The following is a 26,198-nucleotide window of genomic DNA, read 5'->3' on the forward strand; positions in this document are numbered from 1 at the left end:
GAATTGTATATGTAATTTTCTGTGTTTTTTCCCCAAACATAAACATTTTAGTACATATACTCCCAATAGCTAATAACATATGTTTATATACAATTTGTAATCGCAAGCCCTTCTCTACACATCTCCAATGACTGAATGACTGTTGAACACATTTTTTCCTTTGAAAAACATGCTACAATGTAGGAAATATATGGATTTCTGGCAGCTAAAAACACCTGATTTTGCAAGGGATACAGATTTGGTAAATCCATTAAAAAAAAAACCCGTTGGGCTATATTTCTTACCTATTCCTATTAAAATGTTCCTCTCAGCTTGAAACAGGTTTGCATTTCTCAGTAGCTGGGATCATATGCACAGTTCTCTCAAGAAGTACTGTCCATATTCTAATCCTCCCTCCCTTGTGACATCTGAATGCAGTATCATCATGTCATGCTGAGCAAAGGATTGTAAATGTTTGGGTTACTCTCAAGGAAACATGGATCTTGACCAATAGAATGAAAGCAACAGATTAAGAGAACAAAGGCCCTGGACAGACTGACAAAAAGCATGTTGGCAGAGTCACGGCGTAACGTTCGCATGCTTAATACCATGACCCCGGCCCATTTTGGTATGCACCCATTTACACTGTTTGCACAATGGTGATGCCACTGTGGCACAGTACCCAAATGGTGCTGCATGGAAGGGGTGCCACACCTATGACGCCCCTTCCAGGAAGCAGAAGGAACTCACTTTTCATGGCTTCTTTTTTGCTCCTTCTGGAGGCCATGGCATGTGGTTGCTGCAGCCCCAATCTGGGGTGAAAAGGGGCAGTGTTCTGCCGCCCGTCTGTACAGCCCCTTTGGTAGTGTTTGAGAAACACAATTTTCTCTGTCTCTCACTCCACCACACACATGGGACAGGTCTACACTGAGGAGAATACACTGAGCTGCTCTCAGAGATTCTGGCCCCTAATCTGCCCCAAATTGCCCTGGGCAAGTCTCTTCCTCTGAGGTTGAAAATGAGGTGCCCATTGGCAATCTTCTGGCTAGGCGCCTTGTTGTGACCTCAAAGAGGGTTACTTGCTCCAGCAGCTGCAGCCCCAGGCAACATTGCAGGATGAATGTGTAAACCCCTCCCTGGTGTTGTTCCAGAGTGTTCTGGATTATCCTGGAAAATTTGGAGCAGGGATTGCCAAAATACAATGCAGAACTGGCTATCCCTTTTGAAAACAGTCCTTTGGCCTTGTGTCACGTGGACAAGGTCACATGAGGGTGTGGAGAAACTGGTGTAAATGGCCTGTGTAGACATGCCTGCAGATAACTTTCATCCTGAAAATTTAAGCAACAAATAATTCAGCACAGCCTTAAGAATGAAATTACTAAGGAGATAAAATGGTTACAGAGGAAATGTGCAACGAGTCACATTTCAAGTGAACTTTCAGACATGCTCCATTAATAAAACAAATGTCTTCATGCTAAAATTCTTCCCAGAATATTAACATCAACAACTCCCTCTGGTTCAGAGCTTACTTTTCAATTCTGACCCTTTAATAAAAATATCATGTATCTCTTCACCCTAAGCAGTCTTCTGCTCCCACTGAGCTGTAACCTATTCATGTGATAACCACACACATCACATTATTTGCTCATGCTGAAACAGGATTTAATCGTTTGTGATTAATTTAACAGCCACTATTATCAGACTATGCATCGCATTTTTCATAGTCACTCATATAGAACCTTGAAATCTTCCATTTAAAGGGATTAGAAAAGGAGTAATGTGAAAATATGAATTCACATGCATTTGGATTACTTTATTGTTTGAATTCAAAGGAGAGAATCTAACAAGAAAGCTGATTTCATTTCATATACATCTTGAACATTAGTTACCACTCTTTTAACAGACAAAATGTTGACCTTTGTTTCAAAACAGGTAATTACTGAATTTAAAATGCTACAGACATCTGCATGATTTCAACCATGCCCGTTCTCAATGAATGCAGACTAAGCTAAATGGATCAATCCACAACAGTAGCACTCCAAGACACCAGGGTTCAAAAACCTGCTTGGCTATGGAAACCATTTGGGTAATCCTGGGCAAGTCATAATCTCTCAGCCTCAGATAAAAGTAATGACATCCCCTCTCTGAACAAATGTTTCCAAGAAAACCCATGATAGCTTCACCTCAGGATTTCCATAAATTGGAAACAACTTGATCTCACACAATGATGACAATAACAATAACAACAATGGCTTGGGTCCATGATATTCCATAGATGGACTCTGGCCTGCTGTCCTCCATCGTTACCTAAGCAAGAGGACATGTACAAACCACATCCAAGTGAAGTCATCCTCAGCAAATATTATCCTCCAGATAGTCTAGGAAGTCTCCGATGAGATTATCATTCTGTCCAAATAATCAGGAAGTGCAATGTTTGCCCATACTGATCATCTTACCCCCTCTTCAATCTGTTGTTGGATCAGATTAAGTCCACTCAGATATCAGACCACTTTGCCTAGGTGTCGCCCAAATAATTAGACATCCCTTGCCAAAGGCTTAGTTTCTGCCTTTAAAAACTCTTAGATTTCTCCCTTCAGTGTGCCAGTATGGATTTCAGGAGGAAGCTGTGTCCCTCTGAATTCTGATCTAGTTCCAGCCCAGTCATTTCTCTCCATGACTGAGTCTCATCTCCATCTCAACTAATTGGACTACCGGAAGAGGCCTCAACTTTGGTATATATTACCCCAGTGCTGCCTATATTTTATCCCACGCTAAACGCCTGATTTCCCGAGTCTTGTATGAATGCATGTGTGTGTAAGTGAATTGCTAGTGATCTATCCTTTAATAAAAATTAGAATTTAATAGAAGAAGTCTGTCTCTGCTCCATTTCTTAGGAATTTCCGGTCTTTTTGGTATACATATCGGGAGGCAACCTCACAGGGCTGTTGTGGCCAGCCCATCTCACAATATTGAGCTAATAATAAATTCCCCCAAATAGACCCTTGGTTACAACTGCATAAAGAGCTACTTGGACATTTTCTCCTTTCATGGTAGTTACGCTAGAAACTGAAGAAAGAAACTGTGAATTTTGAACAATGAAGAAATATTTTTGGTGCAACCTCATTATCTTGGGCTGGCAATTTCTCCATGAAAATGGCTGAGAGCTTCCCACTTCACATGGACGTCTTCATTACATACATTGCATCAATGCCTTCAAATCTCTCTGAGGAATTAAACATAGCAAAAACTTAATAACAAAACTCAGAAAAATCTTTTAATATGCCACTTATCACTGATACAAAAAAGCACAAATAATTGGGTGGCCAGATGTTATGGGATCTCAGTAAAAAGCAAACTATGTCTATATCAGCCACATAATTTCAAGACGTGTCCCAGAACTGGACAGTTTGTACAGTTCTGAACCACAGCCTATTCTACAGCAATTGAATCACACCTACTCTTCGGAAAACATCACCATATCCAAGCATCCTTGAAGATCAGAAATAGAGCTCAATAGCTGAGATCAGCGTTTCCAAGAAATGCATCTTATCTTGAAGTGAAAGGTAAAACATGCCCTTTGCCGGAGCAATGAATAAGTGAACATCTCATAATAACACCATGAAACTTTTAGCTTTCAGAATATTACAGAAAAAAAATTCCCCAAAAGATGAGAAATCTTATTCTCTCCCCAACACACACACACACTTATAGCACTTGAAATACTAGGTAACATATATTAAGGTGTGTTCTAAGAATATCTAGGAATTATTTTTCTATTGTTTTGATTTTGGAGAAAATGTCATAGTAAATGGAAGCCTTATGTGATTGCATTAACACTGCCTCTACAACTGTTTAGTCTAGAGGCAGGCAACTACCCTAGGTCAGATGCCCTCATGTGCCTTCATTGGACTTTAGATAATTACTCCTGTCCCATGCTAACAATTTTATTTTATATAACTCAAAATGTTCCCTGGCCTCATTGCCCCAGAACAATTTTGGCCTGTTTTTATCATAGCCCATGGTATTTTAGAACAAGAAGAGTCCTTTTGCTGATCGAGGAAGTGAACTAGATGTCCAGTTTTAAGACAAAACTTCCTCTTGGCCTAAAACAGCCCAGGGTGAAGTTAATGTTGCAAAATGCTCCCTATGTTTGTTTGGGGGAAGTTGGGGACATTTTGAGTAATAATTTAAAAAATAGTGTGGGTGACTTTGGGGATCACAAAAATTCTCTTTCGGCCACAGATAACTCATAGATTGCATTCCCCCCACTGCAGTTCTGTTACACTGGGTTAACTTTTGAAAATGTCTTCAAAATTTAGTGATGCACAGGGCATAAATATGATTTTAAATATGATTTTTTTATCCTGTTAAGTCATTTGAAGCAAGGTGTTTTACCTAATATAAAGAGACAGAGCAAGAACAGGTGTGCTTAGTCTGCCTCTGTCACTGTCCTCATTGCCTTCTAAGATCTGGAAGGTGAATATCTATGAAAGGAAGCCTTTTATATCCATGTATGCAAATTATATGATTTGGAATCCAAGACATTTGAGATTCCATAGTATTGACAGAACATACATGAGTAGGTTTCCCTTTGAGGATAGTTCTGCTCCACTGGTGAACAACAAAAAAGGTATAGAGAAGATTGGATTCACTATGTTCTCCCCAACTCTTCCCCAGCTCCACATTGCTTATTATATAAATACTGCCTTGAATGCAATAGCCCTGAATAGGACTACTGACAGAAAGATTTAAAACGACTTGCTAAATTTTTATTAGAAAACGATCCTCAGCTTCTCCCTCCTCATCCTTCTTCTTTGCTTTATAGTTTTTATTGCATCTTTTTTTTCATCCTTTTTCATGTAACATCTTGTTTTGGTGCAAGCAGTGGTGGGAATGATGAAGCAACCAGGCTGTATTGTGGCCTGGATGTGTGCATCCTTTGTACATCCTACACTCCAATCGGCCTGCCAACTATCTTCATTTTTGGCCTAACGTTCCCCCTGAAATCTCAGGCTTGCAAACTGGGTGTTCTCCTAGACCAGTGATGGCGGACCTGTGACACGTGTGGCCATTTGGGGTGACACGCGCATCAGCCCCCAGCCTCTGGGCTGGGCCCGCTCATGCGGCCATTGCCGCGGCCGCTATTGCGGCTGGCCAGCCAGCCACTTCCTCCTCCCCGGCCGCACCTCCCTCCTCCTCCCCGGCCGCACCGCCCTCCTCCTCCCCGGCAGCACGCCTGGGCCAGTGGCAGCGCGCGCTTGTCCGCCCGCCCATGCGTGGGGCCAGGAAAGAGGAGCTCGTCTCCATTGGCCAGCCAGCCAAAGGGGACGGGCTCCTCTTTTGTTGCATGCCCACGCGAGGGAAGAGGAGCTCGTCCCCTTTGGCTGGCCAGCCAATGGAAGAAGAGCGGGGGCAGGGCTATCCAAGAGCGTCAAAGAGGAGGAGGAGGAGGTGGTGGAAAGGTGAGTCAGTTGCCATTTTAGGTCTGCCTTGGGGCTTTTTTTGTTTTTTATTTTTTTAATTATTTTTTTTAAATATACAAATCCTTTAAAATATATACAACCTTGCCTTGTTTTTATCTTATTTCATTATTTTTAATAATAAATATATATAACCTTGCCTTGTTTTTATCTTATTTCATTATTTTTAATAATAAATATATATAACCTTGCCTTGTTTTTTTATTTTATTTCATTATTTTTAATAATAAATATATACAACCTTGCCTTGTTTTTTTTATTTTATTTCATTATTTTTAATAATAAATATATACAACCTTGCCTTGTTTTTTTATTTTATTTCATTATTTTTAATAATAAATATATACAACCTTGCCTTGTTTTTTTATTTTATTTCATTATTTTTAGTAATAAATATATACAACCTTGCCTTGTTTTTTTATTTTATTTCATTATTTTTAATAATAAATATATACAACCTTGATTTGTTTTTTTTATTTTATTTCATTATTTTAAATATATACAACCTTGCCTTGGTTTTTTTATTTTATTTCATTATTTTAAATATTAAATATATACAGAGCTGCCTTGTTTTTTTTATTTTATTTCATTATTTTTAATATTAAATATATACAACATTGCCTTGTTTTTGTTTTAAAGTGCATTTTAAAAGTTTATTTTTTAAAGTGCATTTTTCCTAATATGTATTTTTCCCAAGTGCCTTTTCTTTGTGTTTTTGGTGCTTTTAATGCTATTAAGTCTGCCTTCTTTTAACAAAGATAGTGACGATGATGATGATGCCGAAATGTGCTGTTGTGTGTGTTTTGTCTGTAGGCCTGAACTCCGGCACAGAGTCTACTCCTGGGACTTCTGGTTACCACTGCACCTCAGCAGGGAACAGCGGAGTGCCGGGGGGACCTGTGAGCGCCATTAGCAGCAACTATTGGGGTGCCATGGACTTGTAATTGCCCACAATAACTGAGATAAGTGAGGGAGAAGCTGTGTTAGGCTAGTTAACTCCTAATTGACTAACAAGCTATCTATAACTCTATCTGCTGTCACTGGCCCACTGATGGAGCACCCAAAAAATAAAAAACAAAGGTTAAGTAAAGGGAGTGGTAGTAGCAGTGGCCGACCCTTTCAAGAGACATGGAGCGAGATGTATGGTATTATAGACAAAAATGGCAGATCATTTTGCGTTCTATATACTGAAACAGTAGTAAACAGAACGTGGAATATAAATAGACATTTTGAAACTAATCATTCCCAGCTCTTGCAAAAAAGTGAAGATGAAAGGAAGGAATACATTTCCAGGAAGCTACACCTTTATAAGAGCCAATCTAACTCCATCCTTAAATTTATAAAAGGCAGTACAAATTTAACATCTGCAAGTTTGAGCATTGCTCACTCCATAGCTCAGCATGCAAAAGCACTGAATGAGGGAGAATTTATTAAAGAAACTCTCCTAAGATGTGCGCCAGTTCTATTTCACGATATGCAGAATAAAGATGCAATTATTAAGAGAATATCTGACTTACCACTCAGTAGAAATATCATAAAAGACCGAATAATGAGACTGAACACAAACGTCAATTACCCTGGTGGCGCAGTGGTTAAATGCCTGTACTGCAGCCATTCACTCAAAACCACAAGGTTGCAAGTTCAAGACCAGCAAAAGGGCCCAAGCTCGACTCAGGCTTGCATCATTCCAAGGTCGCTAAAATGAGTACCCAGACTGTTGGGGGCAAATTAGCTTACTTGCTAATTAGCTTATTTGCTGTTCACCGCTATGATCTTTGGAATAGTGGTATATAAATAAATAAATAAATAAACAATTACAGAGAGACATAAGGAATTGTAAATATTTTTCCATCTCTCTTGATGAAACTACTGATGTCATGTCACATGCTCAGTTGGCCATTATTGGTCGATATTCTGATAGTCACACAATGAGAGAAGAGTTGATAAAGTTAGTATCAGTGCCAACAAGTACATCAGGAAGCGAAATATGTAAGGTTGTTATGCAAACATTCTGCGACCTAAGCATTGATATCTCTAATATGGAGCCCTGGTGGCGCAGTGGTTAAATGCCTGTACTGCAGCCATTCACTCAAGACCGCAAGGTTGCGAGTTCAAGACCAGCAAAAGGGCCCAAGCTCGACTCAGGCTTGCATCCTTCCGAGGTCGCTAAAATGAGTACCCAGATTGTTGGGGGCAAATTAGCTTACTTGCTAATTAGCTTACTTGCTGTTCACCGCTATGATCTTTGGAATAGCGGTATATAAATAAAACATATTATTATTATTACTATTATTAAAGTTGTGTCAGTGACGACAGATGGTGCCCCAAACATGGTGGGGGAAAAAGTTGGATTTGTGAAATTGTTTACAGAAGCTATTGGACATCCGATTGTGCCTTTTCATTGTATTATCCATCAGGAGGCTTTATGTGCCAAGGCAGGATTCACTGACTTAAATGACTTAATGTCAGTTGTTACAAAAATACAGTGGACCCTTGTTATACACTGGGGTTTGGTTCCAAGATCCCCCGTGTATAACAAAATCCGTGTATGCTCAAGTCCCATTAAATATAATGACATAGCAAAATGGTGTCCAATGGTGAAAAATGGATAATCAAGGTAAATTTATACTTTTTTGGAACATTTTCAAACCGTGTATGCTTGAATCCGTGTATAAAAAATCAGTGTATAAGAAGGGCCGACTGTAGTTAATTTAATAGCTGCTCGCCCCCTTCACAAGCGAGAATTTTCAGCACTTTTACTGGAGGTTGATTCCACCTACAGTGGACTGCTGATGTACAATAATGTAAGATGGCTGAGCTGAGGCAAGGTTCTTGAGCGCTTTGTGGAGTGCTTTGAAGAAATTAAGGTATTTCTTGAAGATAAGGCTCTGGGAAACTCTCCTCAGCTCAATGATGATAAGTGGGTCAACACCCTGATGTTTTTTACAGATCTCTCTGTTCATGTTAATGAACTGAACTTAAAGTTACAAGGTTTTGGCAAAAGTATTGATGTTATGTTTGGATACATAAAAGCTTTTGAAAGTAAAGTAAAAATTTTCAAGCGAGATGTAGAAACTAAAACGTATAAGTATTTTCCTCGAGTACAAAAGCATTTTGAGAAGGCCAGTGCAGCTGTACGAAATGAAGAGGAACTCTTGCATATGAAGTACCAGCATGTTTTAGACTCGTTACTTGACCAGTTTACTGATAGATTTAGTCAATTTAGAAGCCTAGAACAGACCATGAGAATAATTAAGTATCCTGATGTAGTAGTCTACAATAGTTTGGAATTAAATGGTTTCCAATGGATGCAAATAGATGATTTGAAGATGCAGCTTGCAGAATTTCAAGACAGCATCTGGGCTCAGGTGTTTGTCGACTTGAGGTCAAAACTTGAGAATCTGGAAAGGGGCCGCTTGGAGAATCAAGATGAGTGCCACTACGAACAGGAAATTTGGAGTGCATGGAACAGAATACCAGACACTTTTAGCACCCTGAAAAATATAGCAACAGCTTTACTCACAATTTTAACTTCTACGTACTTTTGTGAGACCTTATTCTCAGCATTAAATAATATCAAAACCAACAAAAGAAACAGATTGACAGATGAGGTTAGTAGCGCTTGCTTGGGCCTGAAGTGTACAAAATACCAACCTTCAATTGAAGATTTAGCCAATGAAATTCAGCAACAAAAAAGTCACTAATAGGCAGGTTAGTTAAAGAATTCACTCTCCCCCTCACTTATCTCAGTTTACAGCACCCCAAACAAGTTCAATAATATCAAGGGCAATGTATGAAATCGACAGATTGATGAACCAAGAAGTTACTAAGCAGGTATGTTAAATAATTTGTTTTTGGTTTATTAAATGCAATTATATATTGCAATTATACATTTTTGTAGTTTAAACTATAAATTGCGCAAAATTATGGTTTTTTGTCGAAGTGACACACCACACGAGTTATGCTTGATTTTTTGCCGAATTTTGACACACCGAAAAGGTTGCCCATCACTGTCCTAGACTCAACTCTGAGCCTGGATGCCCAGGTTTCAGCAGTGGCCAGGGTGCATTTGCACAGCTAAAACTAACACACCAGCTGTGCCAATTCCTTGAGACATTGAACCTGGTTAAGGTGACATATGCCTTGATTACATCCCATGCTATGTGGGATTGCCTTTGGAAACTGTTCCAAAACTTGAGCAGGTTCAAAATGTGATAGTCAGAATGCTGACTGGAGCTAGTGATAGGGAGCACAGAATCATAGAGTTGGAAAAGACCACAAGGGCCATCCAGTTTAACCACTTGCCATACAGGAAATCACAAAGCATACTCAACAGATGGCCATCCAGACTCTGCTTAAAGACCTCCAAGGAGGGAGACTCCACTACACTCCGAGGAAGTATGTTCCACTTTCTAACAGCCCTTACTGTCAGGAAGTTCCTCCAAATGTTGAGGTGGAATCTCTTTTCCTGGAGCTTGCATCCATTGCTCCAGGTCTTGTTCTCTACAGCAGCAGAAAACAAGCGTGCTCTCTCCTCAATATGACATCCCTTCAAGTTTTTAAACAGGGCTATCATATCACTGCTGAACCTTCTCCTCTCCAGGCTAAACATCCCCAGCTCCCTAAGTCATTCCTCATAGGGTATGGTTTCCAGAGCCTTCACCATTTTAATCACCCTCCTTTGGACACGCTCCAGTTTCTCAACATCCTTTTTGAATTGTGGTGCCCAGAACAGGATACAATATTCCAGGTGGGGCCTGATGAAAGCAAAATACAGTGGCACTATTACTTCCCTTGATCTAGACACCCTACTTCTGTTGATGCAGCCTAAAAGTACATTGGCCTTTTTAGTTGCTGCATCACACTGTTGACTCATGTCAACATATACCTCTCATATAACAGCATATAACTCTCTTGTTGAAACAGCTGCACTGGCTACTGGTTCATTTCTGGGCACAATTCAAAGTGCTGGTCACGACCTATTAAGCCCTATCTGAAAAAACATATCTCCCCATACAAACCTGTAAAGATCCTAAGATCTACCAGAGATGGCTTAGTTTCTCTCAGTCTTGCCAACATCACAGCCTCACTTGGTGAGGTCACAAGAGAGAGAGGCTGCTCCCACCCTCTGGAATGTCCTTCCACATCAGACTGGGCTGGGGCCCTCCCTGCATATAATCATGTCAGGGAGGCTTTTATATGGATATATACGTTTTAGTTATGTTTTTAACTTTTGTGTGTATAAATGTTATACTTTTTTTTCCAGCTAGTTGGTTTTAATTGTCTTTTAAGTTTTTATTGTAAAGTTTTCAAATGTTTTATTTATGAGCCACCCTGGGTCCCTTTCTGGGAGAAAGGCAGCATCTAAATAAATAAATAAATAAATAAATAAATAAATAAATAAAATGAGCCATATTTTCATGACCTGTGCAGTCAGAGGCTTTGCCGTAGTGCAATACTGCATGCTTATTTCATCGTCTGCATATGTCCAGTTCCTTTTACATCTTGAAATTCTTGCCTGGAGAGCTACATTGTTGCTGATGTAATGAGAATCTTGTGACACTGGGGTGAAACAGATGGGCAAAATAAAGTGGCTTCCACCTGCTTTGAAGATAGGACATTTATATGACACATGTCTCCAATGTCAGGTACAAACCAAAATGAGGCTGCAGCCTGGTTCAAAAACTGGAGCAAAAAGAAGCTGGGATACTGCACCATAGATGAGAAAATGTGCATTTTCATGGCTGCATATAAACAGCCCGGTGCCAGTGTGCCTGTGGCAAAGGAAAAAAATGAAAATACAACAACTCCAATGGATGTAATTACAACATACACAAACCAGATAGTCCAAGAGGGAGCATGGGGTGAAGGGAGTGAAGGAGTAATGTGGTGGTGGGGAGGCTCCATGATTCTGCATTGCCAATGTATCACTCACATACTGATGCACCAATGCTCTGTACCAGAAGAACATTACACATACGGTTGTGTGACTGATCAAAGGAGCAGCCATCCAACAGAATAGCATGTGGGCAGGAAGGAGGAAGTAACTGGAGGTCATAGGCGAAGTGTATGTGCAACAGTGTGCATGTATGGGAATAGGAAACCCCCCCCCCCCATGAATTGTTTTAAAAAATACATATTTAAAAACAAATCATTTCCTCCAAACCACCCCATAAATAATATCCTTCATTTTTCCAGCAATTGCAAAGATGTGTGAAGGTGGTCCATAGATTCATAAACGCTATGAAGTTAAGTAACCTGTTAGCTCCACATGGTCCATATGATTGCTGAATTATTCCCTTCAGCTGTTATTTCAAATGCATAGATCCTTTAGAGAGATTGCATGCTTCTATTATTCAACATTCTTTTCCTAAAGCTTTTTCTGAATCAATCAAGGTTCAGTAACAGAAGAGGGTTTTTTTAAACAAATTACTTCTTAATTCAGCCCAGACGTATACTCCTGCAGGGATCTGGAAAAATATCAGGATCATTAGCCCTAATAATTCCTGTAACGGCACTTTTCTCGGGGGTTGGGCAAAGCAGCATAATAATTTAGTGCATTACCCTTTAAACTTCACAGTTCTTCAAGGCTATTACCTTTCCAACATATGAATGCAGCCCTCATGAATATTAGCAGGAGTTATAGATTTTAGTGGTGACTACTTTGATAGCATGAAATGAAATATTGTTGCTCGAATGAACAAGAATATAACTCCACCCCTGATCTGGCCATGTTCTTTTCAGCAAATCTCAAAGCCAACTTATAAGAGCATCACTTCAGATCTGGAACGAGGCAGCTATGTATAAAGAAACCATATTATTAATGACACAGGACACACTGCAAAATATAGAAGTCAGCTGAACTGTTTTTGATGGCTTGTACTATTAGTTTAAAACCTGGTTCTTAAGAACACTGGAGATGTTCAACACTTAACATGTCTTTCAGTAAGGAACCAGGAACAGACAACAAACTTTCTTTAAAGGAAGCATACTTTCACTAGAAATTTCCCCCCAATTTTTTCAGTTACTGAAGAATACTATCTGTGTTTCTGAAGCTCTCACTCAGTCCCAGAGCACAAAAATTTAATTTTGAAGTATAAACCACAGAATTTTCCAGCTAGAATGTCCACTACAGCATGTAACTTCTAATTAAAAACAAACACGTTTCCAAATTGTATGAGTCAAAACTATTAGCAATACAGAAGGGTTCCAGACAAATTCATGTTGGATTGTCATAGAAGATCAATAAAAACAGGGCTCCTTCAAGACAGAACTCTACAAGACAAAATATATGTTATGCCCATTGAAGTTGCCTTTATTTTTTGCTCAGTACTTTTCATCCCTGCTTAAGAAACAAGCTATAATTTACTAAATTTTGTTATGGAAATTCAATCTAGATTCCAGGCTAATATCAACAAAATAGCCTATTAAAATGATAAATTAAATAAAATATTAAAAAGAGAGTGCAAAGCACCGCTGAATTATAATAATAGGCCAATTTTGAGACAAAATAAAAAGGCAAATGAAGAGCAATTATGGTTGTAAGCTGGAGGTATCAAAATAATTGAATTAACCAAGCCCTGGCATTTTTATTTCTTTTTTACAAAAAGTTACTTATAATTGTATTTTGGAAGACAATGCATGAAAATTAATAGTGTAAATTTTATTCCACAAGACAATGATAACTAGATTGTTGCCCAAGAACCATGTCTGAATTTTGATTAGTTTCATAATTCTCTATATTCTCAACTAATAAAGAAAAAAATGGCAACAAGCATTTTCTACAGTTTAATAGGCAAGGTCTGTTAATGAGCTGCCATAATAAAAGCAGTTCTCTGTGTATGAGCTATCATTTACAGTGCTTAACGTGGGCGCACTATACACAGCTTTGAACACATGTGCTAAAGCTGCGGGGAGCACACGAGGCACAAGGGGCTGCACATCCCATTTAGATGAATGGGGCGCGCACCCACCATGCCGCAGCATGTACAGCCCCATTCAAATGAATGGGGATTGAACATAAGCAGAATTTGCCTTACGCGGGGGGGGGGGGGGGTCCAGAACGGATCCCCCGCATAAGGCAAGGGTCCACTGTACATAATTAACAAATATGTATCTTGTGGTGGAGCTTTGCTAGATTGATAGTCTTGAAGGACATTTTTACTACAGCTGTAGAACACACAAAGTGTAAAATAAAGCATAAATACATATTTTAGATTGGAGTAGAGAACTTATGGTCTTCCAGAGGTTCTAATAACTCAATTCGACCATGTCTCATTATTGGCTAGATTGGCTAAAGATGAGAGGAACTGGAGTCCCACAACACCTAGAAGGACACATGTTTCTCACCACTAATTTAGATTAGGCAAACTTATTTTTACAGTCACTGTCACTGCATATTGTGGTGACACAGTGTTTAGCCATTTGTCCTATTCCTATATTCAGACTACAGTTTTAGTTTATTTTTAAATACCATGTAGTCAAACAAACAGCTGTTCTCAACAATTCCATGTCTTTAATCCAGATTTTCACTGACTATTTTATTTTTCAGGTGACACAATACTAATTAATCTACAAATGGCTATAGTGGTCTTCAACCACGGAGACACCCTACAACTTCACAATACAAAGTCTCATTCACTGTTAACTTCAAAACAGAAATGCTCTATGTACTTCACTTTATCTTTGCAGATCTCATCAAACCACTATAAAAAGTCCTCTATGAAATCAGCAGGTTAAGGTTCAATAACCAAAAACAAGTGCATACCATGCTTATTTAAGCCATATGCAACAAAACATACATAATTTTGTATTACAGTTTTTAAAACCAAGTTTGAATATGGAGCTTATATATACTTCCCAAATAACCCAGAGTCAGTTATGTTCTCCACTATATTTTAATGGTATGTTACTAGATGTACAACTAGAACTAAGAGTTGTTGCCAGGGGTTAGTACATTTTAGCTGCACCATTTGATCTATTTTCAGCAAAGATCTTCCAGTTCAAGATTCCAGAAAGAACGTACTAACCTCATTGATAAAGGTTTGTGCTCCCCTTGGACTCAAAAGTAAGATTGCTCTTCGTAATGTATCTCGATAGCGATTCAACTCTTCTGTTTTCATAGTAGTAAAAAGGCTGGCAAAAACCCTGCTGATGTTTCTGTCCACTTTTTGTAAAGATACATCAAGTCCTAGTTTTGAAGCCTGGTCCAGAAATCCTTGCAGACCACGAATATCTGCCAAAGAGAAACAAAATGGATAGTTTTGATTTTTTTGGAAATAGGAATACAACTCAAAGCAAATAAAGAAAATTAGTTGTCTATAATCTGTACCTCTCCCATGCTATCTCATGGTAATTAACCAAACATGAAATGTCATAATTCATAGTGTACAGGCTGGATTCCCAGACCTTAGGTTCACAACTCTCAGTAACCTGGCAAGCATGTTTTATGTTAAGCAGCATGCCATCTTAATAGGAAGGCTGAGTTTTCTTTACATGCATGTGATCAGTAAGCTTTGTCACATTTCATTTCAGTTAGCATTCCCTGTGAATACAGTGATAGAGAAATGATGATCTTAACTTAGATTTCCTGGAGTTATATTAAGTGTCACTGTGACATGATATCATGAAAGGATTTCAATGCAACCCACAGTGGCTCCTATCAAGGCCAATCTGAAAACTGTCTCTGAGAGCCATACCTAAGTAATCGAGAAGACAGAAACTGTTTTGTCTGTAAAATAACATGTCAAAATATGGGAAGGATGAAACAGCAACACAGTAGTGCAGATGCAGACAATTTATAGATAAAAGTGCCACAAAAAAGCAAGTATTCCACAGAGACTGACAATCAACATCATGGAGTATGCAAAATTATTTGAATATTTTCATCCAAGCCTTACCCTGAAAGCTATCACACACAAGCCCTTTGCTAGAGGATGCTGCTAAAATTATTTCAATTCTGTGGCCACCTCCCCAATATTTGGAAGTTTCTCCTTACAGCACGGCTCATTACAACAGTCCACATGCATGAATCCATGTCAGATTACGGCTTAATCATTTATTTGCCATGAAGCAATCATTTATTTGCCATTTTCTTATTTACCTGAATGACATAATGCAAGTAGATGACTGATATTCCTTTCTGAAAGAGCAGTAACAGAAGCTAATAGATGCCACTCAGAATAAGAAGGCCTCTAAACTCATCCCCTCTACAATTCCTTTAAAAAGAACTAAGGAGTGAAACAGACCACCCCAAAGGGGTGCCTTCAAAACACTCGTTCCAAAGCCAGATTGGGGCTAGGCTAACCACATGCTGCAGCCCCAATCCACCTTGCAGCTGTCCAAAAAAGGTGCGGCAAAAAGCCACTCCTTTTTTGGCCAGCAAAAAGCCAGCTTCACCATTTGTACTGCAGCCAGAAGCTGGCTAGGATGCTCCAGTGGCGTATGGCATGTAAATGCTGTGCCACTGGAACATCCTGAAGCCACCCATGTCTGGACAGTGGGCAACTTCAAGATGTCTTGGGGGCATGCAGCATGAAAACACCATGGCCCAAGCTGCCAGGAAGCTGGCTTTTAGAGTCAGTCTGTTCCAGTTCTAAGAGATCAGCAAATGTGTTTCTCCCTACTTTATCCTTACAACAACTCTGTTCAGTTGAGATAAGTTTGCATGTGAATATTCAGATGCTGCAACACACCACATTGTGTCTCATTGTGACACAAGAGCTTAGAGCTGTATATTTCAAAAAAAGTAATAATATTGATTAGCAAAAGCACAGGCAAAAATATATTATTATACAGGAAATTCTACCGGGGGAAATTTGATTATTTTTAAAGTAATGTGTATGAAATAATCAAAATGTTAAAGTTATAGTTTTCAAGTTATAGTGTTTGCCTAATACTACGAATCCTGCCATTTATCTTTATCTTTTTGAATAACAATTCCATAAAGTGGTCCTTTGCTCTATTCATTGTTCTATCATTTTTACTTGGGTTTAAATAATCTTTATTAGATTTTACATAATCACTATATACAAATAAATTTTCCATAAATATATATCTGGTTGATTCTTCACTTTATTTCGTTTCACTTCCTGTCTTCATCAAAGTTTCTTTGGGTTCTTCTTGAATCCAACTGTTTCTTGCCAGTTTTCCAATACAATAATAGAAAGAATGAAAAGCAAAAAAATAAAATAAAATTAAAATTAAAACCCGTCATTCTCTTTCCCTTCCTAATTGTACTCCTACCTGTATTCTCCATAATCTATTTTCATGAACATTTCATAACCTTGATCTCCCTTCTACATATATTTTTAAAATTCTGGTCTTAAAATTTCTCTTCTATTTACATTATGCCTTTACTGCAAACCAGCCTTTATCTAAACACCATCTTTTCTCCAGGAATGTCGCTATTTGTGTCCATTCTTTTTCAATCCTATCTCTTTTCTTATCTTCTATAACACATGAGAGTATATCGAGTTTTCTTATTTCATTTAATTTCCATAACCATTCATCTAACCGCAGTTTCTCCCTTGATTTCCAATACTTAGCTATAATCAATCTCGCTAATGTTATCATATATAGCAGAATCCTCCATAATCTACTCTCATCCTCTTTCTTTTTATATTTTTATATTTTAACCACAATGATAAAGTTGTTGGGTTTGATAGTGTTTTAATTTTTCCTCCTAATGTTCAACTTGAAACTGAGATGATCCTCCTTTGGGTTTAAGAAAAACACATTTTATCAGCAGCTAAAGCCATTTTGTAGGGAAAAAAGGTGAGGAGGGGAATAAAAGGAGAAACACTGAAAAAGAATGATGAGTGAGGACCATATTTTTTCAGGATTAATTATATTTCTCCACTAACTTGGTGAGTACCCAAGAAGCAGTTTTTGAACTGATCTATATGTGTGGTTGGAAAGGAAAATGGCTTTCCTTAATGTATATTTCTTGGCATAATTACACTCAAGTGCAGTTTCAAGGCACATAGACTTTTTGAACAAATCATGTCTGATAGGAGAACACAGAAGAGTTACAGCCATATATACATTTGCCCTCCTTTAGGAACAGATCATGCATCCACAGCTTGAAAATATCCCCCCTGCCAAAAAAAAAGAAAAAGAAAATCCAAAACTCAAACCTTGATTTTGCCATTTCATATAAGGGACACTATTTCACTACTCTTTTTAATATAATGGGGCTTGAGCAGCCACAGATTTTTGCATCCAGGGCAGGGGGTGTTCTGGAATCAAAACCCAGTGGAAACCAAAGACCCACTATATATATATTTTGTCCTTCAGCTACTTAAAAAGCCACCCTTGTCAGGGATGATGGGAGTTGTAGCTCTTCACCTCTGGCTCGAACTCACCACCTTGTTACGCACCGGCGCTGACCAGTTTTGGCCAGTGGTTAAAGCTTTGCTCTAAAGCAGCAGAGTTACAGAGAATAGGCTGAAGACCCTAACAAACTCTCCAAGCCTTCTCACTCTTGCTTCCACAGAAGTCTTCCCACTTCTTCAGGATCCAGCTGGCTCTTGTATCTTCACTCAAGACACCAGACAACTCAGTAGTCTTATTTAAAAGATCTACTTTATTCTACTATATACAGCTCCACAACTATCCAACACAACTCCAATACAACAATAATACTCCTCACTACTACCCACTACTACTACCCACAAAATACATTGGGAATCATAGCCATTATTATAGCCCTTGGAAAACACCACCCACTCTTGTCAGTTTCCACCCAGTGGGCGTGTACAACCATTTTCATTGGTTTTTCTTGATTCATCCCACAATTAATGATTTCATCATCTCACCTTGTCCACTTAACAATTCTCAGGTGTGTTCAATTATCCACTTTGCATTTCTGTCCTTGGCATTTAGGACTTGTTAATTACATTACCTTTTACACCTGTGTGGCTTCTAATTGCTTTTGCTGAGTCATCCTGACTCTCACATACATGTTTTATTTCTTTCACTGTATATCCCATGTTGCTTTTTCCTTAACAACCCTTTCCTCCAAATATGCCCATTTCTTATCCTTCACATTCCCTACACTTGGGGTGGTGACAAACAAATGGCGTGTGTGTGTTCCACATCATCCTAATTGTGTGTTGGATTCTGGGGGAAATAGTTCTGTCATGGTTGCCAATGCCTGCCTGTATGGACCAATGGACACAGAAAAGGAGAGAAGAAGGAAGCCTCTCTTTGCCTTCATTGTATGGGGCGGGGGGGCTGACACTATAGATGGCACTAGTAGTCTTTAAGGCAAGGCAGTGGAGATGAAAAGGGCAGGGTGATATTTATTTATTTATTTATTTAAAAACATATGTTTGTATTGGTTCAGGAGCATTTCCCATTTTCCCCAATATAAAGGGAGACGAAATCAGAGAAAATAACCACCAGGAGCCAACCAAAAGAGATATTTTCTTTACTTCCTACATCTATCCAATAGCTGATTGGACTATCACCACCTCATTAATATTTGTTATATACGTAGCATCACACTTTTCACAATGGCAATGCACCCTTTAACTTTTATTCTCTTATCCTCTTTTTCTCATTGCCAATTGTCTTAAAATGAATTTGTTTTACTCTTGACATCTCTGGAATAAATCAAATTTTTAAATTGATTTAATGCATTTACTTCCAGTTCATCAATTAACAGTGCATAGGATGCTCCGAGAAATATCTGTGTTAATAGTGAACAGTAATTTATGTGTTAGTAATTGGGGGAGAGGGCTTAGTTGTGGAAAGATACTTTCCGCATATTCATCCTTGGTGAAATCATCAATGTGAATAAATCTTGCTCAGTACATGTTAGATTTCGCTTGCTACACCACTTCACTGCTCCTATATTTAACTTTACCTATTATTTCATAATACTTTTTCTTATTGGCATTTATTGTTAGTCCAAGTGGACAACACCAATTTTCCAAGCTAGTGAAGAGTATCATTGTACATGCTGGTTGTATGACATTATGTGCCTATGGTGAGGAGCTTAACTTTATATCACTGTGCCATCCAGCAATATAACATACTTGAGGACTGAGATTGTGATAAAAAGCTAAAAGGATTCCACCACTATACTATAAACAAAGACAAAGTTTGACTACCCAAATCTACTTTCCACATGAATCAAAAAGCAAAATAGTTCTTTCAGTAATGAGAGTCTCAAATATCTCTGATCAAAAGTGCCTCAACTTACAATTTTGCCATGTTTCTATACTCTGAAGACAGTCAAAAAGTGTATGCAAGTCCTTAATCCAAATTCTTTCTTTACTTAGTTGCTTGATGAAATGATCCCAGCCCGAACGCTGGGCAGCTGGTGGGATGCCACATAGATACAAACAAGCATATTTATCCTACACGACACCTGGGTTTGAAGCCAGATCCCTTGCCCAGAGCTCCCATTGCACTCAAAGTCCCCCAAAAGAGTCCCCACTGGGTATTACAAACATACAGTCAGACAGCCAAAATAAAGCTGCTTCGAGTCACAGTGGAGGTATGGTGTTTCAATGATGCATGCGTCTTAAGAGTCCAGAAGCTGCACCAAAGCCACACTCCAGTCCTTAGGGCTGCAGCGTGGCTTTGGTGCGACTTCTGGACTCTTAGGACGCATGCATCATTGAAACACCATACCTCCACTGTGACTCGAAGCAGCTTTATTTTGGCTGTCTGTAACAGGCCTTAGTCTTTGTACACACCAAATCGGATCCCATGCCAAACCATCAAAAGATGTGGCATAATGCATTAAGAACTCACAAGACTAAACAAACAAAAGGAAAGGGCTGGGTAAGTAATAGGAAGAGAACATTTTGACGGAATCACAGCTTGGCAAATGCTGCTCTTATGTGCTCCTAATGGCCCTGAGAGAAGACTTTGCCTTCCTTAGTGGAAGGCCCAATGCCAGGAAACTGAGCCAAACCTTGTTGGCTGGTTTCCCCATCACAGCCACAGCACACTGAAACCATGAAGAAGGAAGAGAACCATGTTGTCACAGCACAACATGACACCGTATCTCCACCTCCAGGACTACGACTCAGACTTCCAGGTCTCTGAGCCATTTCTTCTGCTTTTTCTTCATCTTGGCAATCTAAAGTCCAAACTCTTTCCTTTCTGCAGGCATTATTGATTTGTTTGCACTTCCCTTGGTCTATCCTTTTACATTCCTAACACCTCCCAGTAATTGCTTCTGCTATGTTTTGCAGCCTTTTTTTAAAAAAACAAAAAACAGAATGAATGTGAAAGCTTTAAAGGACATTAACACCATCATCACACATTAACAGGCTTTAACATACGCTGTGTGCCACTCTGCATCTTAGCACAGAACAAGAAACAGACTGCAAATGGTGTGTTACATGTCTTGACTGACGTTACCAGTAGCCTGCTCTTCCTAAAGAAAGAAGCAGGGAAGATGAAACATGAATGATTAATGACAAGTTATCTTCCCTTGTAGAAGGGGCAGGCTCCACAAGTCTAACATCTCAGAGAAACAATATTTTAATAGGAGTGCCTTGGAGAAGGGCTAATTGCAGTAATGTAATGTGCTTTTTAGAACAAACTAGAACTTGAAAGTAGCACAATTCTAAAGGAACATAACATATAGGAACATGATTGTGTGCTACTTTTTAAGGTACAATGAGTAACATTTATTTGTCCATAAAATGTTGATAGGGAGTCATTGGGGGAGATATTTTTATTACTTTTGTATTTTAAAGTGACTTTCAACTAAATAATCAACTAAACAAATAATTTAAAAGTAAGGTATCACACATAAAGATATGATGGCGCCCCTTGAAAATGTTGTTTTTGTGGTTAGCTGATGTTAAGTTGTCCTACAGCCATCCTATGAACGAGGGACCTCCATATAACCTTGTCATCAACAGATCTTGCAAAAACAGAGCTGTGGCTTCCTTGATTGAGTCTATCCATCTGGAATGTGATCTTCCTCTTTTCCTACTGTCTTCTACTTTGCCAATCACTATTGTCTTATCTAGTGAGACATGTCTTCTCATGATATGTCCAAAATACAACTGGCTCAGTTTAGTCATCTTGGCTTCTAGGGAGAGTTCAGTCTTGAATGGCTCAACGACTCATGTTGTTGTCTTCTTGCCAGTCCAGGGTACCCACAGCACTCTTTTCCAGCACCACTTTTCAAATGAATTGATTCTCTTCCAATCAGCTTGCTTCACTGTCCAGCATTCATGTTGTTGGTTTTGTCTCACTGGGTTTTCTTGGCAAGATTTGTTCAGAGGAGGTTTGTCATTGCCTTCCCCTGAGGCTGAGAGCATGTGACTTGCCCAAGGTCACCCAGTGGGTTTCATGGCTGAGTTGGAAATCAAACCCTAGTCTCCAGAGTTATAGTCCAACGCTCAAACCACTACACCATGCTGGCAATTACCATTGTTTCCAGCTGCACAGTACTAATATGCATTAGCTATGGTACCACTGTTTCTGAGAGATCGCCTGCCATTCACAGACATACACTACTGATCCTATCCAGTAATCGTTTGTCACATTTTGTTTGGCTCCTCAGCAGAAGAGCAATTTAAAAAATAGCACTCCAATCTCTGAGATAAACTAACGGTCACAAAATTAACAGACTTGATTGTTGTAATTTACTGTTGCTGTAGCTGCTGATGCTTTTTTCCAGCATTAAAAAGAATTCTGAGAAATTCAAGTTCGCTCTCCTCATTTTAACTCTGCTGATAAAATTAATACTAATGTGCTGCTTTGACTTTTTGACTTAAATTAAGGATGAAAATGGATCCCTGCAGTTTTCAGTTTCATCCCAGCAGAATACCATGACCCTTCCTCTTCACTGGAACTCAACTACTGTCATGATATGATTCAAAACACATTACAGTAATGCACTAAATATTGGTTAGCTCATACTTTAGTGACTGTATAGAAGCTTCACATGGGGGAAGAATGAAATAGGGGCCCATGACTCTTGGGAGACAAGCAAAGAGAATATGTGATACCAGAGTTCCAGCATCTGCACTATTACCTTATACCCTTCTCCAAGTGGTTACACTGCTGTGGCTTCTGCGGTTGTTTTTAAACCTATTAGGACATTAACAACTTGGTCCTAAAATACTACCATTTTATCTTATCTGTACCACTGAGATTGCTGAAATCAACCGAGAATACCATTTAGTAAATCATCCATAGACCAAACTGAAAGGGGAGGCTGAAACATGTTTGGTAACTGCCTCATTATTACAGCACTCCGACCTTCCCCTGGAGAACCATCTAAATACAGGTCTGTATAGTTTCTGGAGGAGCTGTAACAAGTCCTTCTTTTGTCTGGACACTGAATGAGCAAGATTAAGCAGGTAGTAAAGAAGCAGCATTAATTTTAATTTGGTATTTTTTATGCATTTTCTTTTTAACTGTGGTTACATGTCCAGGGCCTCTGAGAAAGGATAAATGGAATAATTAATGAATACTTATCACTATGGTTCAAGAAAAGGACCTTACATTTTAATTTAATTTATTCCCCACTCTAAAAAAAAATTGGAGAAGGGATTTGACCATGAACCTTCCAACAGCATAAACCAATGAAAACAAGAATGATTTTTGCAATCTACCCCTTAGAATTTTTAGCTGACCAGAACAGATCGCTCTATTTTTCTTTCTAGAAATAACAAGAAGATAGCACCCTAGTTTTGCCATTCTTAATATAGCTGTCTTTTAAGATTATTAATTCTCACCTACACATTGGTGCCTAAATGCATTTTGACAGGAAAAATACTTACAAAAAAGTTGTTTCCTACAAACCATCCACCAGGTTTGTGTCAATGGTCTACTCAGTGAGCAGTGCGAAATCTGTGCACTCAAGAGATCACCTTCTCTTCTGTGGACTGGAAAATTACAATTTGTAATTTTCTACTTCAGGGAAGAGGAGTCACAATCTCACATGAGGTCACTGCTCTGGTATTACATTGCTAACAGCGTACTCCACTTGTACACATTTCCTTTCACTTTTTGGTGGCTCTAAGCTTAGAAAGTGATTATGGGTTGTTAGAGATTCTGGGAGTTGTAGTCCACAACAGACACTTTCCCAAACTCTAGAGCTTCATTCTCACAAAATCAAACAGCTTCAGACTGGCCGTGCTGACTTTCAGACTGAGGAGCCTTCTTCTAAAAGGTGGTGCTGGTGTGCATATTTATGGCCTGTGGTGTAGTGTAAGCAATGTGAGCCTGTTTGTGTGTATGACCATTTTGAAATGTAAGTCTAAAACCAAATTTTGTCCAAGAAATTGGCATTCTCTTTCATTTGGAAAAGGGAATTCAGTTAGGAAAATTTACCAAACCATTTTTTTTAAAGAATCCAGTAAGCATAAAGTTGTTATGGGTATGACCCTTCCATAACAGAACTTCTGTAAGAGTAGAGCCAATGTGGTGTAGTGGTTTGACTGTTGGACTAAGATTGTAAGAGACTAGGACAATCTGACCTGATATAAGGAAGCTTTATATGTTTTTGACACATGACTTTAATAGTGCTCTGCCAGTCTTGGCTGGTGCTTTAAATGCTGGGCTTCAGGAGACCAGGGTTCCAATCTCCACTCAGCCATGGAAATGCATTGGGCAAGTCACACTCCCTCAGCCTAACCTCCTCTGAACAAATTTTGCCAAGAAAACTCTGTAACAGGGTCATGATATGCTGGAATCAACATGACAGCAGATAGTGTGGGGTGTAATTGGAGTTTCCCAGGGTGTTAACCCTTTAAAGGGAAACAAATAATAAGCAAGTATGAAAGTCAAATCTGTATAGAGTTTAGCTTTCACTAGCAGTACAGCAGAAATGTGGGCCAGATTGTATTTTAATATGCTTTCCTAAAAATAAAGACAATGGGGCTGTACAGACTGCCCCTAAGGAGTGATCTGCTGTCCCCTTTAGCACCAGATTGGGACCAAGGCAACTGCACACCATGGCCCCAATCTTTCATGGCACAAAAAGGAGATGCAAAAAGTGACTCTTTTCTGTACCATGGAAAGGGCACTGTAGCCACCACTGCCATAGCTTTTCAGCACTCCTTTGGCACTGCGTCATCTAGACACAGCATCAGAGGAGCACCGTGATGCTGCCCACAGTGTGGTGTAGTGTGCAAGATCACACCTGCCTGGGGGCGGAGTCGAGGTGTGCGTCGTATGGATACCACACCCCAATTCCGCCCCCAGGCCAACCTTAATGGCCGGTCTGTACAGTCCCTAACTCAAAGAAACCACAAACATGTAGAATCTTGAGATAAAGACAGTTAGTCAAATAGAGAGGGGGAACAGAGGAAGGTCCTATCTATATAATGAGGGGAAACAGAATGCATAGCTTTATTCCAACAGATAGCAACATGATAGACATAAGACTGAAGAAAGCCTCCCTATATGGGAGGGAAAGATGTGACTAGGGACTTATTCACTTGTCAAATGTATAGTACTGGAAAAAGTAACATCCTTGCATGAGGCCACAATTCTCCCCCTTGTCAACCATTTAAAATTCATTTATTTTCTCCCCAGAAATAATCCATGAATTGTTCCTGGCCATGCTAAAATTATGCTTCTTTTTACTGCTGCACTAAAGCCTTATTATTTTCCCAGGGTTTTTTTTGGGGGGGGGGGAGGGGGAGAGGGGCAGGTAACTAGTGGTGAGTGCATTGTGGATGTGCCTTGCATGTTCAGTTGTACCAACTCTGTACCTTAGCGTTGTTTCTCTTAATTTCTGGGGGAAATGAAGAAACAAACAGATAACCCCAGAGAAGCTAGTACAGTACGTACTTTCAGGTATCTTTTCTCATTGCTGTCTTCCTCTGTTCCATTCCCCCACCTTTTCCCCCAAAGAATTGGAGATATTCCCTAACTTTGGCACCACATCTGCTGGAAGGAAGGGTTGAATGGTAAGACAAACAATAACTGATCTTTTTAAACTTCATAGAAATGATGGACACACAATGCACACAAGCAGTCTTTCAAAATGTTGTAAATACAACTCTGCAACCCAAACTAAAAAAAGCCACACACACATGCCTGTTCAAATGCAGTGCAAAGAGAGAGAGAGTGTGTGTAAAAGACAAACCACATGCCTGTTCATATAATTGCCAATTGGAGAAAAACAGCATAGCAAAGATCCCCTTGGTTTTGCAAAGTGCAAAATGGCAAAAGGTTGCCAAAAAGAGAAAGAAAATTTTCAAACTCACTAAGATGCTACTGAACATTTATGGAATTTTCCTAATAAATAAAAAGGGCTGGATGACTACAGTATGCTTCCCTAAAATTTTGGCGTTTCGGACAAAGGAAGACAGGCATGAAAGGGTACAAGGGTGGAAATACAGTGAAGCAACTGCAGTGTTGGGAGACAAAATTGGAATTCAACATTATCCTATCGATATTAAAAGGGAAAATGTGAAAGGTAGTGCTATTTCCAGGTATTTATGGAAAAGCTGCTTTTTATGAGGAAGAAGGCACCAGTATGAATAGCCTTCAGGGCAAATATATTTCTATATATATGTCACACAATTTGTTCAAAGCCCAATGGAGAGATTCCTGGGCCGTTTTCATGTAATATTTGAAACAAAGTATACACAACAATGATTATTCATATACACACAGGTTCTTGAGATTAATGAAAAGTCTCTGTTGTCTCCTATACTAATAAAGGTAGAGGCACAGACCCAATATGGACTTTTAAAGTTGGCAAGCTACATATTTCACAGACAGCAATGAAAACTATCATCA

General features: G+C 39.1%; 1 protein-coding gene across 5 annotated transcripts in view; it reads right to left on the reverse strand.

The window, feature by feature from the left end:
- Positions 1-26,198, reverse strand: part of GRID1 (glutamate ionotropic receptor delta type subunit 1) — an 859,069-nt gene that overhangs the window by 362,732 nt on the left and 470,139 nt on the right. For all 5 annotated transcript variants that reach the window (XM_089510585.1, XM_089510586.1, XM_089510584.1 and 2 more), the window contains exon 4: positions 14,489-14,694. In XM_089510585.1, coding sequence (XP_089366711.1) covers positions 14,489-14,694 — 206 coding nt within the window. The remainder of the gene's footprint in view (positions 1-14,488; positions 14,695-26,198) is intronic.

The sequence above is a fragment of the Sceloporus occidentalis genome, unplaced genomic scaffold, assembly GCF_023333645.1.
Source record: "Sceloporus occidentalis isolate IW3139 unplaced genomic scaffold, rSceOcc1.0.p SCAF_2, whole genome shotgun sequence".
Lineage (NCBI taxonomy): Eukaryota > Metazoa > Chordata > Lepidosauria > Squamata > Phrynosomatidae > Sceloporus > Sceloporus occidentalis.